The sequence below is a fragment of the Balearica regulorum genome, chromosome 5 (genome assembly GCF_011004875.1).
Source record: "Balearica regulorum gibbericeps isolate bBalReg1 chromosome 5, bBalReg1.pri, whole genome shotgun sequence".
NCBI classification, from domain to species: domain Eukaryota; kingdom Metazoa; phylum Chordata; class Aves; order Gruiformes; family Gruidae; genus Balearica; species Balearica regulorum.
Genome location: NC_046188.1, coordinates 7,163,242 through 7,182,354, shown reverse-complemented (window position 1 = coordinate 7,182,354; position 19,113 = coordinate 7,163,242). Strand labels below are relative to the sequence as shown.

Here is a 19,113-nt window from a genome sequence, read left to right as displayed (position 1 = left end):
AGGGGTCTGATGTGTGTAGTTATTTCTCAGCAACACAATATACAAATCCCTGCCTTTATTCAAAGCAATGATCAGAGGGCAGGGGTATTTCGTACTCTAGAGATTTCCAATCAGAGTACTTATAAAGTATGCTACATATATCTTGAATTGGATTACGTGGAGTTGCATATTTATGCAACTGGAAGAAACAGCAACATTAATTCCCACTTACTGCTGAACTTCCCTTCCAGTTTATGACTCCTACGTGACCTTAGTTCCCTACCAGTTCCAAGAAGTGTGAAATAGAAAGCTACCCAACCTATTTGTTTGGAAATTCCGTTATGTTTTCTAAACACACCAACTTCCTCTTCTGCCCAAGTTTCACTACATCTATCATCACAGGGTTCAAATAATAGAAGAAAACAACAAGTAAATCATCTTTCAGTTAATTTGAAATTATGTTTGCTCTCCAGAGGTAATATAAGAATATAAGAAAGAACAGCAATAAAGAGGATTTTCTTATCTTTAACTTTGCACAAAGTGATTGCTCATTCTTTGCCTATATCCACACAAAAATTAACAGACAGAAGGGGTGGAAATTATGCTAACGAAATCTGCTATAATGTTTATACATAGAACTTTACATATAAAAAAAAAGCATTGTAGAGGCATACGAACTCTTAACACATTTCAAATCTATTCAAAGTATCAAAATCTCATCTCCAAACTGACAAAAGTACAGATGTATAAGTTGTTAAGAAACAGAAACATCTTGAGGGTGGCTCCCCCTAACTTGGTAATAACCATATCCTGTACTGATAAACATCTTGCACATCAGCCTCCGACTTTACTACCTATAAACACCTTGGCTTTTGACCTTCAAGTTTATTTAGTCCAGGATATGGTTAGCACCTAATAAAGAGGCAGCACCTCAAGTTATCATAAGGAAAGTAGCATAACACCTGTGTTAAAGAAAAATTACCATATTTGTATATTAACTACTGTCATACATCATGGACAACCACTTGTGCCACTTGTTTGAAAAAATGTGTAATAAATGCGAACAGAGAAATTTCAAGGTTGAGGGCATCTTCTCCATATCAAAAATCAAAGTAACCCTTAAGTAACAATGTCTATATTAAAAATTACTCAAAATACATTGTTCTTCAAAAAAAATTATTACTAGCCTAGGTCTGTTAGTGCTACAGTGAAAAAGCAACTTTGCCAAGGTCAGCTCCCTGCTGTAGTATTCTTCACATTGTTATCATTGAGCGTTCACATATTTTTAAACTTTTTCTTTCCTTCTAGTATGGTGGATGTTTGGATTAGGAGGAACAATATCACAGGAGTAGGCAAAACCATAATGAATTCTGCACCATGAGACCTCTGTTTTAAGGCTCCCAATTCTAAGCATGCAGCAAATCCACGGTTGCCATCGTAGCTCACAAGCTCAGCAGGACAGAGAAAAAATTATGTTGGTTACTTTATGGTAAATGAAATGGTGTGGGAGGGGGGGAAAAGAGACAGGAAAACTGCAATGAAGTGATGGGAAGAAACAAAAATATTTTGTAAACGACTTCATTTTGGAATACCAATTATTTTATTTAAAAAGATCTCAAAAAATTGAATAGTGGACCATTTACTGGTTACCAAAAAATGTGCCCATTTTCCCTTCAAAATACTGTTGTAGAAATACACTTATTTTCCAAAGGCAGAATAAATGTTTTGATATTGCCTTTAAAATCAGTTTGATCTGCAAATTTAATGCTATATGATAAAAGCTTTCCAAATATGAAATATGGAATATAAATCCTTGACTCTACTGAAAATGCTTTGGCATGCAGATGTTCCTCCTCCCTCCCCCATATTTTAACTAAAAGCAGACATTTATAAATCGCTTTAATTTCATTCCTGAATGCAATGGGACAAGAGATTCATATGTTCTAAATTAGGATCTTACTCTCGGTCCATATCAATTATATAACACGCAAGCAAGACAACTTAATTGCATCAATCATATGCTCCTGACAGGGTCATTAAATGTTAACGGAGGGCTCACAAATTACAACTTTTTAACACAATCCTCATTTGAAACTATGTTCATGTCATCAAAACTATCTGGAATTCTTGTTACGCAGACAGACTGAAACAACTTGCAATTAACAAGTGTTCATATTGTATGCGTTTGGTTTTTAATAGAGACATGAAGATGTATTACACACTGGCTTTGAGCCCTTCCAACACGCACACACCTGCTAACCTTTATCTATAAAAATAATTCAATGCGCAAAACATTCTTTAAACGGCCTTCCCAAATGTATGGCTTGGGAGGGTTTATGCATATAAAATATTTTCACAGATAGTTTAACTGACACTTCGATACATTCTAGCTATAGTTAAAGATAAATTCTGCACCTAAATGAAAGCGTATCAGGTGCTATGATTTAACAAAAACAGAACAGTTGTGCAACCACATCTGGAAACAAGTGGTCCAGTTAAAGAAGTTTAATCAAACCAGTCAATATTTATGCGCTTTGCATAAATAAGTTGCTACTTATGCTTCACATTTATTTTTGTTGAACAACTTCCTATAATTTAAAAACTCTGTTAGTAAAAAACTACTCTAAACATATGCGAAGAAATACACAGAAAGAAAAGATTATGATCTACCATGGCAATTAATAAGGCAAAATATATCAAATGTAGATGTGGGCATACAGAGAAGGTCAGCTGTGTGCATGTACCTGGAATACTGCTTGACCACTGCATTTGAAACATTTGCTTGGGCAAAGAACAGAGGAGTCAAATTGTGTCAAATAAACATTTATCAGTGGCAGAACTCCCAATAACAGAGGCAGAAACAGGATGAGACGCAGGCTGACAATCAGCTTACCACTTGAGCTGTCGTTACTATTCCTATGGAAAATGTCAGCTCTTTCTAAATGCAAAATTGAACTTCATTCCCATCTCAAACTGTAATTTCAGCTAAGGAAGAAGTATGGGTGGTGGCAGTGCTGACAGCACCCTGAGAATTACAATGGCTCAGATGATTTGTAATAACCAGTTCAACTGCTGTAACCTGTCCGCGTGTTCACCAGCGTTCGCATCCAGAAGATCTGCACTAGGACCTTGATCAACAAAGCTGACAAACAAACAGGCACCTTAATAAAGAAGTTGTTTATACCGCCTTTTTTTAGAAAGAACAATCCTTAGTGCAGTATGCATGCATGCAGGACCTCCAGATTCTACCTATTATGAGTCTTCATCAGCTGTTTGTTTAAAAGTGTATCTTTGTTGGGAAAAGTGACTTTGCATAAACAGAGCTGACATAAAATTAAAAACAGTGGTAAGTGATGTTATATGCTAAATTTGGGGACAGACAGACTGGAACGCACATGCAGCAGATAGAGTGGCAGGCTCAACGCCAGTGTGTATGAAGAGTGGAGTTAAAAGTATGATCCTGAAAGAGAAGGTGGTAGCATCCAAATGAAAAGCTGATGACTGTCACAGCTGGAAGAGATACATTAGCAGACTAAAAATGACATAAACACATAAAACATAATAGGTTAAAAAAAAAAAAGCCCCTTACTAAAAACATATTATTGCAAGGGCCAGGAGGGCAAAAAGACAAAGCAAGATTACCACCACACTTCATTTCTCAAAAATGTTCATTATAAAATGGAAAAGTTATAAATGACAAAATATAAAATGAACTAAAGTACCTTTTAAAAAACATTTCAAACTTAAAATTTGCCCAGAACATTCAGGAATAATACAAGCATCACATAGCCTTGAGACAATTTCACCACATTTCAATCCAGAGAAAGTTTTGAGCTCAAAACATCTGAAAACAGCAGATGATCATGAAAACATGGAAAAAAAGTTGTAACAATCTAAGATACACTTTTATGAATGACAGCAGCACTGGAACAACTCGAACAAGATATTTCAGTGCTGAAGCTTCAATGTTTGTCTTAGCACAGGCACAGATTTCTAGCGATAGGTCTGACAGAAATCTGAGGGACACACTCCTTACATACAGCTTTATAGCTCAATTGTGAAGAATAATTTCTTTACTGGGAGCCAAGTTACGGAATTATAAACCAAGCCTGGAAACCTGGCATTTTTCCCAAGACAAGTCCAATCACTGGAGCAAGACAACAAAATATTTAAATTTAAATGTCTGCCGGTTTTTGTACTGTGGTTTTGAAATATGTGAAGTGATAACATGACAGTTTAAATGTTTCTCCTCCTCTCCCTCCTGTGCCCTCCCGCTTCCCCTTTTAAATTTTTACAGAAGGGAGATTTCTGTAGATGGAGTTTTGCCACTGACTTTACGGTCGTCTGATGGGAAATTGCTATGAGGAAAGAATGACGCTCTGTGTGTGTGTGCTGCAGAAGGCTTGCACATGCCAAATACATTTCATATTCCAAGAACTCCTGTAAATAACTGATTTTTTTAGCGTGTGAGATCAGAGGGAAGTGTGAGTACCCATCTCCCTCAGCAGTCCTGAACCTCTTTCTTCTTCAAGACAAATACAGAATGTATGATGCATTTTGCCTTACCCACTCTCGTCTCCACTTAAGAACCCCGCAACAGCACCAGGAAGTTCAGACTTAACAATTAAAAGATAAGATGACATAGCTGCAAACAGAAGCAGAACGGATTTAGTAGAGGAATACCAGTATCTCTAGCTGTAACACCTAGCATGGCTTAACCAGAGTGGTTACGATTGGAACATCTCAGCTATATATTAGACACCATGGCACCAGAATCTCAATTTATTTTCTTCAATACTTCCTTTAAAAATAGCTGCAAATCCCTGAGTATTGTACCAATGTTAGCTAATGCCTCCAAAGAGACTGTTACAATGTGAGTCCTGAAACAAGGAAAACATAATACAAAGGACTAAAAGGCAAAACAATATAAAATATGTCTGACCTTTTACCTGGGAATATGGACCTACAGGCTTGAGACAGATTACAAGGCTATAGCACTTCCTCTTTACTCTTTGTAAGACATTGTTAATGATGAGGTTAAATAATAAATTTGTTTATATTAATACAATAGGTTTTTTTAAAGACTCAGTTTTTATTGTTGTCCAGTTGCTGCTGTACTAAATAAATGTATGACAGAAATTTAAAGGCAAGAATAGGACTTGAAAGGTTCTTTATATACTGGATGGTTTGGCCCTCTGAGTTAAGAGGATTATCAGTGACACCTCCACTTCTCATCCTAAACCCACCACCAAGAAGATTCCAACAACAACAACATGAAGTGCAAAACTATACAGGAACTGTGAATCAGAAGAGAAATGGTTAGTTACTCTTATCGGAGTGTCGACTTGAACTTACATGTTTATAATTCTATTCAGAAGGCGGCAATGATGCATGCACATAAATCCAAAAGCTACTTCACTGTATCACTTTTCTCCTTTACTATATAAAATGATCAAAGGCATAAATGAGAGGGATTTTCAATTACAACTTACACTAACCCGATACCTTCACATACGGCTCATGTCATGGCAGCAAGTACTTATATGAATCAAAAAATAGGAGAGAATTACTCAGAAAAATCGAGCTTTACAAACAGCTTCAACGAATGTCAAAGCCTACATGAAACTAATTTCCATCTTTCAGCAGCAAGTAATTTTAGTAACGTGCTGACAAAAGTTTAGTTACATTTAAAGCTTGACAAAAATTCATCTGTTGTATTCAAATTTTACTGTTCTGCATTTATTAATTCTTTAGAATTTTACTGTGGTGTATTTATTAATGCTTTAAAATTAAAACATACATTTTCAAAAGATAAACCAGCAAACTTCCATAAGCTGATTTTTAATAACTTTGTGGGTTTGGTTTTTTTAAAAGAATGTTTTGAACCTTAAAAAAAATGTGTGGACTCAGACGCTGCTGTACTACAGCAGTTAATGTTAAATTTTGAAGAAAGGTAATGTGGTCTCTATAAAGAAAGCGAATTCTATTAATACAAAGTGACATCTACCTACCACAAGGTTAAATTAAAACCATTTGGTAGGTCACTAAATAAGGAAATATTCACTTCTTCATAATTAAAAGCTCTGTTTTTTCCAATATTCAAGTATATTTCCCTGTTGACATGTAGCTGTTGATTGCATCTGGTGAGGTATTTGCTGTCCTGATTTTACTCTCCTATTTGCATATAACAGAATTTAGATACAACCATAGAGAACCTTACAGCATGCATATTTCTAAATCACCAGAAATTGTAAATAAATTAACACAATTTCTCATGCTAAGCTACAGGCAGATGCGTATTTCACCCTAAGCAAAGACAGATTTTTAAAAAAATTGTGGGGGAGACTTTATTTACCCATTAGCCTTCTTTCTTGTATTATACAATACTTTATACACCAGCAAGTCAGAATTTTCATATATTTATGTCCTTCAGAAAGATTTAAAAATTAGTTCTTTTCCAGTCTCAGCTGCAGAAAGCTTCAAATTAATTTCCAGATCAGATTTCCTCCTAATATGCAATCTGTCACTCTTCTCTTGCATTCCTATTAGCCTCTGGCTAATCATTTGATCACTTATCCTTTGTTGTGCGCTTACTCTTTGTTTTTAAAAGAGGAGTCCTATTTCACTGAATTCCACTCCTAAGTAGGGAGCCAATCACGCACCAAGAAACTTGCACATGCTAAACATTTGTATGTATCTTTCTTCCTTTCTCTGGGCATATGGGAAACAACTTCACATAGTAGGATTTCCCCCTTCCAGTTTATATTTTCATGTTTGTTCTAAAAGATGAAGAAAATAATTAATTTTATTTATATGCTAATGCTTAGATAAGATGATGAATCTCATACATATTCCTGAGCAGGACACTCACGCTAAATACAGTTTAAAAAGTCAAATCCTGCTTTTTCTGCACTTGCAAACACAGTTGTAATTCTCCTCACGAGCAACAGCTCCTTGGAGCTTTACTCAGCATGAAAGTAGTAAGAGCCGCTAACCACTATATAACTCTCTGAAACACACTACAAAGTGAGCAAAGAACATTGTTTGTTTGTTTTTTAAAGCTGAAAACAAAACAGCAAAGCCTCTTGAAAAAGGAAATAGCAACTTGAAAAAATTATCTCGAGTAGGAATAAAGTACATAGGGTATGACAGACAAAAAGTCATGTATCCTTTGCTCCAAATAGAAATTTTAGTTCGGTTCCGACACCCAACACAACCAAAGGCATGTCAAGTTATATTGTAAAAATTAAACGTCAGCTTTCCTTGGCAGTCAACGGAAGGAAGAGATTACACAGTCACAAGGCTGAACTGTGACACAAGTGAACACAACAAAAAACGTGTGCTTTGATTCATTCCACTTTTGAAGTACTGAACTCCTCTGTCATTTTGAAAATAGTGTTTTAATGGCTAACACCTTTTATCACATACAAAAATTACTACAACTTTGTGAGCAACCTTCATATAGTGGCTTCCTAATTTTTAGTTCATATATTTGCATATATTATGTTATATTTAAATATTTTTCAGTATGCACCAAGAGATTCTTGATGGAAAACTAAGCAGGTTTGAACTTTTCAATAGGCCTTGTGGCAGAAATGCCATAAACCAGTATTCAACAGAAAACAACATTATATTACTACTTTATTATTTAATAGGCTTACCACTGTCTTGAAAGCAGCAAGAAATTACATTCTTAAAATACATATCCCTTTGCCATGCACTGAAAACTTAGTATTAGCTCTTTGACAGAAAAAAAAGATGTTTGTAAAATATAAAATAGGGTACTTGCTTTACACTTTCATTATTATAACCTGTAGTGTCACCATGAGATATGACTCTCTATAATAAATATGCATACCATGCATATGTTATTCCAAATGTCCTTATTGTGCTACAATATTGTGTAACACTGAGCACATGTGTCCCTACCCTGAAAAAAACATTAGTTCCTGGAGAAAAGGGAAGCCAAGGTTATGTTTTCTTAAAATAGTCCCCAAAATATCTCTTCTCAGGTAGCCCAATCTTAAAATCAAAGATGTAAGTGGCTTTTTGGTTACCAGCAAAGGAAATGTAACTTTTCCTTATTATCCTACCCAAAAAAGATCAATTGCTGAAGTCCACAGTAATGATGCAAGAGAATATGTACATTAAACTTACGTGTAAACATATAATTTATTCCTTCCATAGAAAATGGCTGGTGATAAATCCCTTCAAACCATTTAATTGAAGGGACTGAATGTAACTCTTCTGGGTACTTTTTCCTAATCTACCACTGTAGCTGATCATATTAGAGCGCTATAAAGATGTCTTACATTATTAAGCACTGTGCAAAAACGGAACCAAGCTGCCCTCCAAACTTCACACAGAAGAGGATAGCGGGCTGGGGAAAAACTGACGGCACCAACACAGCCACGCTGGCTCTTCAGCTCATGCTGAAAAGTCAGGACAAGTAGACAGAGCAATCTTGATTCTTATATGGGGGAATATCAGATAAGACAGATTCCTCACAAATGCCTACAGATAACTAAGATAAATGAAAATACTTCTAACTCTCATCCTCTAAAGAGTTCAGTTAGCAAGATCCCTATTTTTCCCATAATACTGAAAAGATTAGAGGCTGGAAGGCAGAAATAGCAGAATAAATGCTACCCATCGCTGCACACTCCAGCCCAACCAAGTTGGATCTTTCAGAGCAACTGCATGTGAAAACCCCTTTGGGTTGTGTCTCCTTTTGCTGGTATGGAGGTTGTTTAAAACTGAATCTGTCCTAATCCAAACAATGTGACAAAAATCAAAAGGGAACACAGGGAAGGATTTCAAGAATGAAAGTGAAACTAGAGAGGATTTTGGGCAAGCTCCCATTCTTCCTGTCAAAGAGTTAGAATGGAATAGCAAGATAGGAGGTACTTCAGTATTCCACTGAGCTCCTCGTAAGTAACTCGAATTGTGGAAATGGCAGGAATGACACATGGATACCAGTGAAAACCATCAACTACTTTAGCCCTCACATCATATGGCCTTAAGAGCATGATCTTTTGTTTTCATTTTGCAATGAAAACCCAACTGCTTAAAAAGTCTCCCAGCTGCTTGATGTATTGTTTTTAATATTTCCTCTTAGTGGAAGCTTAAAAACCTGAAAAAAGTTGTTGGTATCATTTGTTTGTTTTTAAATACAGATGTAGAATGGAGCGCGTGAAAGGAGTTGTAATGCTTGTTCAAATATTCAGAAAACAGAAATAGGTTGTCAACTTCTTTGCTAGTCTTCACATTATGGACACTCATCCTGATGAATATCTGCTCCCCTGCTTCCCTTTCCTTCTAACTGTGGCTTTTACCTGAATTACTCTGGAATTTACCTAGGGCAAGCTTAAAAAAAAAAAAAAAAAAGTCCTTTTTACTCCACAGTGAACACGTGAGCAGCAGATTTATTTACTTTGGTAAAACTTCATTAGTTTAATTACATTTGTACAGTTATGCTAATAAAACTGAAATGTTTTCTACATAGCTCATCATATATTCCATTCCGAAGTATAGCTGCAGGTTGGGATTTTTGTTGGGTTTTTTATTTAAAGCATAAAGTTATTTATTCTTTACAGTATCAAACCTTCGAACAATCCTTCACTGCAATACAAAACCACGAGAGCATGGGTCATCAATTGTTAAATTAGTACAGGAGCTGACAAACCTGCCCTTAATTAAGGCAGCTCTGCACTGGAAATCCTCAATTGGAATCAGTAAGGATAATTAGGCTTTCAGGCCAAAAGCAAATGGTACTGTGAAAACAAACATTCAAGTTTGTTTGAAAACAGCATTAGATTTTCCATACTTAGAGGAAGCTCAGTAATTTCTTAAGGTATTAATGACGCAGGTCTCAGCACACAACAAGCCGTATTTTATTCTTCCATGATTTGCAACATTCATTTATTTTCAAAGTTTTTAGAGTATTGATTACAAAAAGGAGGATATTCTCATCCACACACCCCCCTTCTCAAAAAAAATTTGCTCCATTGAAATTTGAGAAAAAAAATTTAAATACTTTTAAAAACAAATTTCAGAATGGATGAATTCGGGGGGGAGGGAACAAAACAAAAAAACAAAAGTGCCCAATTAACTTGATAAAACAAAGTTTTGTTTTCAGGGTGGTTTGTTTTCGTTTTTTTTTTTTAATCCATGCTCAGCATCTGTAAGTACTGACACACAGAGAACACACATATACCCCCATCCCCAAGCAAATTCCTAACTTTAATATTTCATTGTTTACCTAAAGAAAAAAAAAAAAAAAAAAAAAGAGGAGAAGGACTAAAGCAGGAGAAGGCTGCCGGTTCCCGAGGAGCCCGGCACCTCTCCCGGGAAGGCGGCCCCGGGCGTGCGAGGCCGGACGAGGCCAGCAGAGGGGGGTGCGGGAGCACCGCTGCACCCAGCCAGCCCCGCGCTCTCACCGCCACCGAAACACAGGCATCCCGCCGTTACGCCTCTTGATTTACTTCGGGAAGCTTGACGAATAGGAACTATCCAAATGTAAATACATATTTAGGGTGTATTACATTAATAGCAGGGGTTCTGTGTATCGTCCGTCACATCGACTGTATTAACAGGCTGTAAAATCCAGCTGAAGAACTGAATCTCCCATCAGAACTAATCCTGAAACTTCTATTTACCGCCTACGGCATTCAGGATAAAACAGCGCTCCGGGGATACGGAACAATCTTTTTTCCTCATTACTTATTCTTACAAAGTTGAAAAACATGTACCTTTGAGGACACGTTAATTGCAGAATATTGAAACAAAATCCGCAAGCACCAGTTACAGAAATTACACTTAATTAAACTGTATTTATACTAGAAAGCAATTCTTTGTAAAATTAAGATAGCTGTCTGGAAAGCTCAGTTCCAAAGAGTGACTGCAATGATCACTTGGGTACAAGCCAAGACAGACTAGTCACTCATACTGAGCCGCAGCACCGGAATTCCCGTATATCGGGAAAGAATCAAAAGAAATTGAAAAAAAACAAAAGTCTGTTGCAAAAAATCCTCACGCGGACCACCTATGCTACATGGCTGTACTGCAGGTTCTACTGTTGCACTTAATCCCACTGCTAATAAATTTTAAATAATTAAACTCATGTTCTCAGCAGTTTCAATTTATGTTTCTGTGTATCACAGCTAGCAGGCCTTCTGGGACCGGCCCTATCTCCCTGCAGTGGTGACCTTCAGCTGATACGAGCCCGCAGCCCAGAGAAGTATGCTGTAAAACTCTCCGCATACTTCCTGCTAGACCTCAATGCTGAAGATTTGTTAGTGTTGGCAACAGACTGAGAGCTGCTCTTGTGCAATACTTTATTGTGTTTGTCTCCATTTTTCCACCAGCCTTGCTAAAATAATTCCTTCTCTAACTTCATTGCACATGCTTTGAGATTCCTACGAGTTTTCTCTCAGACACACGGCTGTGGACCGTCCTCCTTTTCAGTCACATCAGCAGAGAGGACAATTCCAGGAGGAAAAATTCCCCTCTTCCTTCCCCCCCCCCCCCCTTTGGAAAGCATCTAGGAAGCTCGCAGAACTTCCCTGGCAGGAGAGGGGGAAGGGCTGCGTGATGCCGAGCCATGGCTTTGGCCCACTGCGCCTCATCCATCACTTCCTAGAAGCACAACGCTATTAAAACAATAGCGGGGACTCCGTCCAACTCCAGTTGCTCCTGGGAAGGATTACATAAAGAGCCAGCATGTAACGTCGCGTTTTCCATAGCAGCCTCCTTTGCTCCTTTGTACACCTCCAGGCGTACAGCCTCCCCAAGGGCCCTCTCTCATCTCAGAGGGCACGTGGCAAGATCCGAAACCCTTCAAGAACTAATTCTGCATGGCAGGCAAGAAATGGACGTTTGGAAGATCACCCCCACTTACAGACCCGGGGGGAAAGGAGAGGCTTGGGAGGAGTGGATGAACAAAATAACAGCCGGGTAGCATGCAGTTTGTTTCCCTTTTAGCGTCCACTTTGCAACCCCACAGACACGGTAACTGGCTCTTTAAAGATCAAGATTAGTGTAACTAATCACCAGTTATTTAGATTAAAGGGCTGCTGGATTGGGCTCAAATACTGGCAAATAGAACAATATAAAAATGAGTAGCTCTAGCCACCCCATTCAACCTTTTGGGCTCATTTAATAACAAATAGCTACATTGCAAGAGCAAGTACATTGATATAAATAAGAAAAGCTAGGCAAAGTTTAATCATTGTAAGCTAAGAATATGTATATGTTCCATAAAGTCTGTAGGTCACAGTATTTTAGATGATCTTAATTTACATTTGGTATTGCAAAGTTAACACGTTATCCTGACGCATCCTTAGTTAATCCTTGGTACTTAAATGGATTTTGGTATTTGATTAACATAACACAAAGTGTTCCAAGAGATGATTAAAAATCTGCAGGAAAGCCGAGCACTCATGTCAGAGATACATATTAAAATTCCAAGCAATGATTTGAAATTATTTTTTTTAACCTTTGAAATTCCAAATTTGACCAACCAGTGCTTTCCTGTAGCTGTACCAAAATCTTTTTTTTTTTTTTCTTTGGGTATCCTGCTAGTAGAAAAATCAACTCCCATATCTACACAAATCCATAAGTGTGTGCAATTAGGATGTCAAATTCAAATTTGCACTTTAAGCTTTCTTTTTAAAAAAGCAAAGATGACAAATTGGAAAGCATAACTATATTAAAATGATTACTAAAAAGCTGTCTCCACCACAAATGAATGTAAATCACTTCTGCACTTATATTATTTTTAGTAGTGATCAGACCAAACTTCAAAAAAGCCCAGACTAGATGCTGATAGTGACAATAACCCCAGTAAAGTTGTTTATTTTAATCAGAAATCATCATTCATTATCTTATGTTCTCCAATCACTTTTGAAATAAGATACCATATGATGCAACACACCCAGGTCTGATGATGGAGGAGGTAACAGAAAACAATTTTATTTTTAACCTTAGTCTGATATTAAAGATGTAGACAGAGTCTGGATGTCTGCACAAGAGGCACAGTGCTGCTGGTTCCTTCAAATGGATGGGGAAAAAAAAAAAGAGGGGAACACCAACCAAAGTGCACTACGGGGAATGGGTAAGTTTTCCACTTAACTTCAAGCATGGCTCCCATTCGGGACAAACTACACCACACAGTTTCACCACTCCCATTTAAAATCTGTAGATGGACCAGAAAGACAAGAACATCTCCTCTCTTTCTGTGCATTTCTTCAAGAGTCAAGGCTCAGTGAGAGGTAAAGAGAACTCTTCATCCCTCCAAGAGCCTGTTAGCCTGCAGCATAGTCATCTTCAAAGACAATTCCTGACACAGCACTGCTCTGCTCACTTGGACTGCAGCATCACAGGATTCTGCCAAGGGCAGTTGTTAAGGAGAGAAATAATGCAGCTAGGAGCTCTGTTCCCAAACAGAAATCTAAATAGTAACCAGAAGCTGTGATAGCTCCTTGCAATGACAGCACAATACATCTTCTGTATGGGAGAAGGCACCAAGGAAGCCCAACCTGCAACCTATGCTGCCCCCTCCTCACAGACCGGGGCGTGCATTGGGGTTATTAACACTAACTGACTCAGGAGGAAAGTCAGCTTTCTCTTTTCAGTGCATTTGAAACTATGTGATCTTTGCAAGTGAATGTACTGGATGCATGAACTACTACCATTCTCTTACATTAAAGATATTATTATTATTATTATTATTCCCTTGGAATTAGAAGAACCAGAATTAGATGAATGCTTCCATCAAAATGAGGTCACTAAAAATATTTGAAAGAAGAGTTTTGACTTGCAAAAACCTACTTTTTTAACTAGTTAAATGGAAAGCCACTGGTTGACAGACCAGGCCAAACTTGTTGGCAGAGAAGTCCACTGCAGAAGACTGAATAACTAGTTTGATAATATCCATCATACACTACTTTGGGGCTCTAGAGTCACTGAGCTGAATTTTATTAGAAATGACACAGAGGAGGTTATGAACTGCTATGAGGAAGAAATAAGAGTTACATTTCCTTTGACCACAGAGTCCTGTACACGATCCCAGAGTCTCCAGAACCTGGACTGTGTATCCCTCCTTCTCTAGTACTGTTTATTTAAAGGTCCACTCAAATGGGAAAGGAAATTAAAAAATTTGTTCATTGCTACAGCACATCCTCTAAAACCTGTATGAATAAATAATCCTTACAGAATTAATATGTTCACTCCTGCCTAAAATTAATTCTTGGGTTTTTATAGCCTTTTCAATTAGGCAGTTATTATTATTGGAACCTTTAATATAATAAAATATTCCAATTTTATCATAAAAGCAGTTACTTGATCTAGTTCTAGGTCTCTACATAGTGACAAAAACCAGCAATCACTAAATGCTCTGGACTCAACAGGTAATCCTAAAGGAAAGAACAGCAGCGCTGGAATGCTGTTTCCTTCAATATATGTGAACATGTGTATCTTCTTGGGGGTAGGGGAGCTTTCACATCATTCCCTCATCAGAGTATCCAAAACATTTACGGCCAAAAAAATTTAAAATTGTTCTGTTAAACACTGTCTACTTTCAGATAATTAATTCCTAAGGGCACTAGTACTTAGTAACTGTCAAGTCTGTGAACATACCTGAATAAGAGTTTAAATGCTTAGGCAATTATTTTAACACAAAGACAGCTAGTGTTATTTTATTACGTCATACACCAAGGAAGACAAAATAAGAATAATCTAACTGGACAGCCCAGCATATGACAACACAGTCAGCCCACATGATGAAAGTCAGTAAACTAAACAACTCTCCAAAAAAAACAAGGTATTAAACTAAGGAAAAAAAAAAAGCTACCATTAATAAAGAACATACGAAGCTTCATGGCTAGGTATACATTCAGTTGTTACACAAATCACTCAAACACATAAGCAAGTTCCAACAGCAAAAACCAAAACACATGATATGGTAAAACGTAGCTACCAGATGTACAAATGTACAGAACAGCGGAGAGGAGATTATGCTTCCTAAGCCCCTTCCAATTAGCAACGCCAGCTCTGACAGATGTGCTCCACGTCCTGTGATGCAGGATCAGGCACACAATCCAACCCCCGTGAGTCCTCCCACCTACCCCACGACTTTAGCACTTCCGCTTAGCATCATCACACAAGGCTTTTCTTTTTCGGTCCTTTTAATCAGTCTCATAAGAACACTTTCATTTCATTATGGCCTTTGGTGTTTGCAGAGCTTTGTAGACTGTAGAGGTTATATTCCACTCAGTTAATATTATATGAAGTTTCTTACCTCCAATATTCTGGATAATTATTGTAGTTGCAACAAGGACCTATTAAAAAAAAATTCTTTAGAAAGGGCAAAGATAACTAAAATCATATGCCTATAGCAGTAATAAAACACATATGTATTATCTTAAACAGACCAGATGTAGAAGCGATAACGAGTACCACAAGAAAGGGCATCTTCTCCTTAGTGAAGTGTTTAACACATGGAAACCAAGGCAATGTAAAATTAATATAAAAGCAAAAAATCTCCCTAAAAATACCATGTTTTCATTCTGTGATGACAAAAACAAGAGCAGTTACAGAGTGAAGCCCATTCTGCAGAAGATGAGGTTTTTAAATCACTGAAAACATGTAAGTGCATTCTAATTGATGTCAGGCAAAATGAAATGAAATTTTATCAAATGAAAACAATCACTCACCTCTGAAAAGACAACCAGAGAGCAGAGATCTGTACACTCCAAAACCATAAATATTTTTTATCTGTCATGAATGTCATTATTCTTTTAAACTTGTAAACTAGATAGACTTTTTTTTTTTTTCTTTTTTTTTTTTTTTAGGATTTGTAATTATTCTTACTGGACTGATATGGAAGTAGAAATTATCACAGGCCATTAAAATATTTGTCTGAATCCAAAGAATTAACTTCCAACTGAAAAAAACTAAAAGTGCCTACAGTTTTCCCAGTGTTTTCTTTGCAGTTCAGTTCTAAAATAGTACAATCATCTAGAATACTACAGTTTTTCTTTTTACCCGCTGCTTTTCTTGATGTAGCAGAACCTTCCTACATGAGTGCTACCATTAAATCAACTTGGAAAAAATCAAGCCACAGTTAGAAGAAAAACAAATTTGTAACTTTTGAATAAAATCTGAAAGCAGATTTGCCTTTTTTTTCAATTATCAGCTAGAAAAATCATATCAGATTTTAAACAAATTCAAAGTCAGTTCAATAGTCACTAGGGGAAGAAAAAAAAAGAAAAAAAAAGTATGGTATCTTGGAATTTGTCATAGATGGAAACAAATACTTCATGCCTTTGGAAAGGGAGAATGAGCAATCTTCCAACAGCAGGAAATCTCCATTCTCACAAATCCCAGAAAAATATTTTTGACAGGAAATCACCATAAAGTTGAATAACTGCTCTACTGTAACAGCAGTTACCAGTAGTTTACTGTCAGCCTAAGATGCCAGTTCAAGCAAGGTCCTGCAGCAGCCTGTCTGTATCATTAGCAAATGACTGGGGTGAGGGAAGACTAAGTACTACCTTAAAGAAAAAAGAACAAAAAAAAGCCACTCGTGCCTGACTAAGGTGAGGAGAGTTCAGGGACAGGATTAGAATTCAGAATGGCTGTGGTAAACTAGAGAAGTCTAAAAATCAACAAGATCAGCTAAAGCAACGCATTCAGGAAGCAGACCTCAAATACATGACTTAGAGTTATTAGATTGCAAATAGAGAAAATAGTCTGAGATAATACCATCAGTAGCACGTAGCACCCACAGCAAATCTTGTTTTGGGATGTAGTACCAGCCATGTTCTATCTAAAATATAGGTAATAATTAAATTTCTTGTCACTGTCAAGTTCTCAGTGTTCCATTTTGCAGGCAAGATTTAAAGTAAGTGTATAAATATCAAGGATACTTCAAGAAAGAAAGATAAGTGTTCCAGAAAACGTCAGTTCATCAGGAAAGCTTGGTGAACTTTGCTCAATTATTTAATGAAAACAACAGCTTCCCAACCTAGAAATATTCCAGTGCTCTCCATGCACACTGAAAATAAAGACCAGATGATTTTTAGCACAAATTATTAAACTGAAAATTATGAAAAAACTAATTTTATTTCATATCTTGCTAATATCAAGATTTATTACCTCTTGAGGTTCATCACATTTTAACTTCCATCGATAAATATCGATCCTCACAGGCTACACTTATATCTGCTTATTAACACTAATGGAAGTCTTATAAACACCTAATAGCTCAGATTTAATTCTCAGGTACTTTAAAACAGAAGAAATCAGACTCTAGTCTGTTAAGCAGAATTAATTTTAAAAATATTTACATTCTTTCAGTAAACCATTAAAATTGCACTTCTGTGTGGTAAAATCTGCTTTTAGTATCATTTAACTGAAACACAGAGCATAGAAGTCATAATATTAAGTATGCAGTATTCACTAGTAGTATTTCCTCTACACCTAGTATTACTGGACAACATTGTCTATTACGAAAAATAGATTCAGTGCACACTACTAAAAAGGCATGGCTAACATGTTCATTACTCTTATATTAACAATGGTTAGTTTGCTGGTGGACTTTTTTAACCATAAGATAAAGTAACAAGAAAGGAACATTTATCTGAAAAGTCTATTAAACAAAAGAAAAAAAAAAACCCATGCATTAAAGGTATTCTTATTTATTCTTATTGTGGAAACTACATGAAAGGCAAACACTTATCTTAGATCTCTATTAAATGCTAGAACACCAACAGTAAATCATTTACCCCTCTCTTAACAGTTTACAGCAGAGGTATGATGGGACTGTTACAAACCTGAAATGGATTGCTGAGCCAACTTGACAACAATGCCAGTCAGCAAATATTTGTACACACAACTAAAAAATGAACACACTGACAAGAAAATAGAGCAAAATCTTGCATTTAAGGTATGTCTATTTTACAGTTAACTGAAGTTTGGGCTTCCACAGACCAGACACACTAACTGAAAACATAGCAATAAGCAGCTTCAAGATGTAACAGATTTTTCAATATACCAGCACAACAGTGCTTTACGATGCAAAGAACAGTTGTATATCAGAAGCATGAGACCAAGAAAAAAAACACAGGTAAAAATAAATACTCACCTTTCCAGTTGATCCAAATGCAAACAGGCCAAGGTCTTCATAAGAAGTGACAGCTGTTAGTAAGGAAAAAAAAAAGCTAAAATATTTCTAACTTCAAAATCACTTGAAAGCTTTAGCTTTGGTTTTTTTCTCCTTTTTTATTGAACATAATTCAGGGCAGAATTAAAAGAGTATTTAATAGTATTTTCTATTTATAAAATAGCCGTTACATACACCTGTACTCCTGCTACAAAATACAACCATATGCTCACAGACTCTTCAGAAACTCAATTTAATATTAAAAATAGTAATATAAAAAAATAATAATGATAATACATTAATGGCAAATTGCCTTCTCCCAAGGATTTTTGGAAGTGATACGACAGGTGAAGAATTCTGAAATTAGCCTCCACAATTAGATATAAGCTATTCCCATATTTTATTTGTTAAAAGGGTACACTTTTTTTAAATGAAGACTACAACAGAGGATCCGTTTTCATCTTGCTGTGAATATAAACTTCAATCACCATCTTGCCAGCTTTCAAAAACTCAGCACTATTTATTTTCAAGAGAGCTGAAGGTAAACATCTTCCTTGGTTGAAATCTATTATTAAAAAAAACAAAACAAAACACACCAAAGAAAAACCAAACCAAAAATCCTGCCCCTACCTGCACCTGACTTACATAATCACATTAAAACAGCCTGTGGTTTCCTGTATGTTTTTGTTGAGTTTTAGCTGAAGCTCGCTTCTAATATTGCCGGTAACTCAAACCAATCCCTTCTCAAAAAGAAGGAAGTTATATTAAAGTCTTTCATTGTTGCTCTGTATTTTGTTATTAGAAACTCAAGCGATATCAAAAAGATGAAAGTTTTCTGAGAAATACCACTCATTTTCTTGGTATATAATAAAACGGTCCGCAGTCGTAAATGCCTCAAAGGGTAAAATTAATCTCAAACCCACATAATTTTATTGTCAGAACACTTGCTTTCCACTCCTTGGTTCTGCGCG

At 36.5% G+C, this 19,113-nt stretch overlaps 1 protein-coding gene across 3 annotated transcripts in view; it reads right to left on the bottom strand.

Moving 5' to 3' along the window:
- Window positions 1-19,113, bottom strand: part of SLC38A6 (solute carrier family 38 member 6) — a 44,035-nt gene that overhangs the window by 19,628 nt on the left and 5,294 nt on the right. For all 3 annotated transcript variants that reach the window (XM_075753337.1, XM_075753338.1, XM_075753339.1), the window contains exons 4-6: window positions 18,125-18,177; window positions 15,278-15,317; window positions 4,546-4,624 (exon numbers count right to left, since the gene is read on the bottom strand). In XM_075753337.1, coding sequence (XP_075609452.1) covers window positions 4,546-4,624; window positions 15,278-15,317; window positions 18,125-18,177 — 172 coding nt within the window. The remainder of the gene's footprint in view (window positions 1-4,545; window positions 4,625-15,277; window positions 15,318-18,124; window positions 18,178-19,113) is intronic.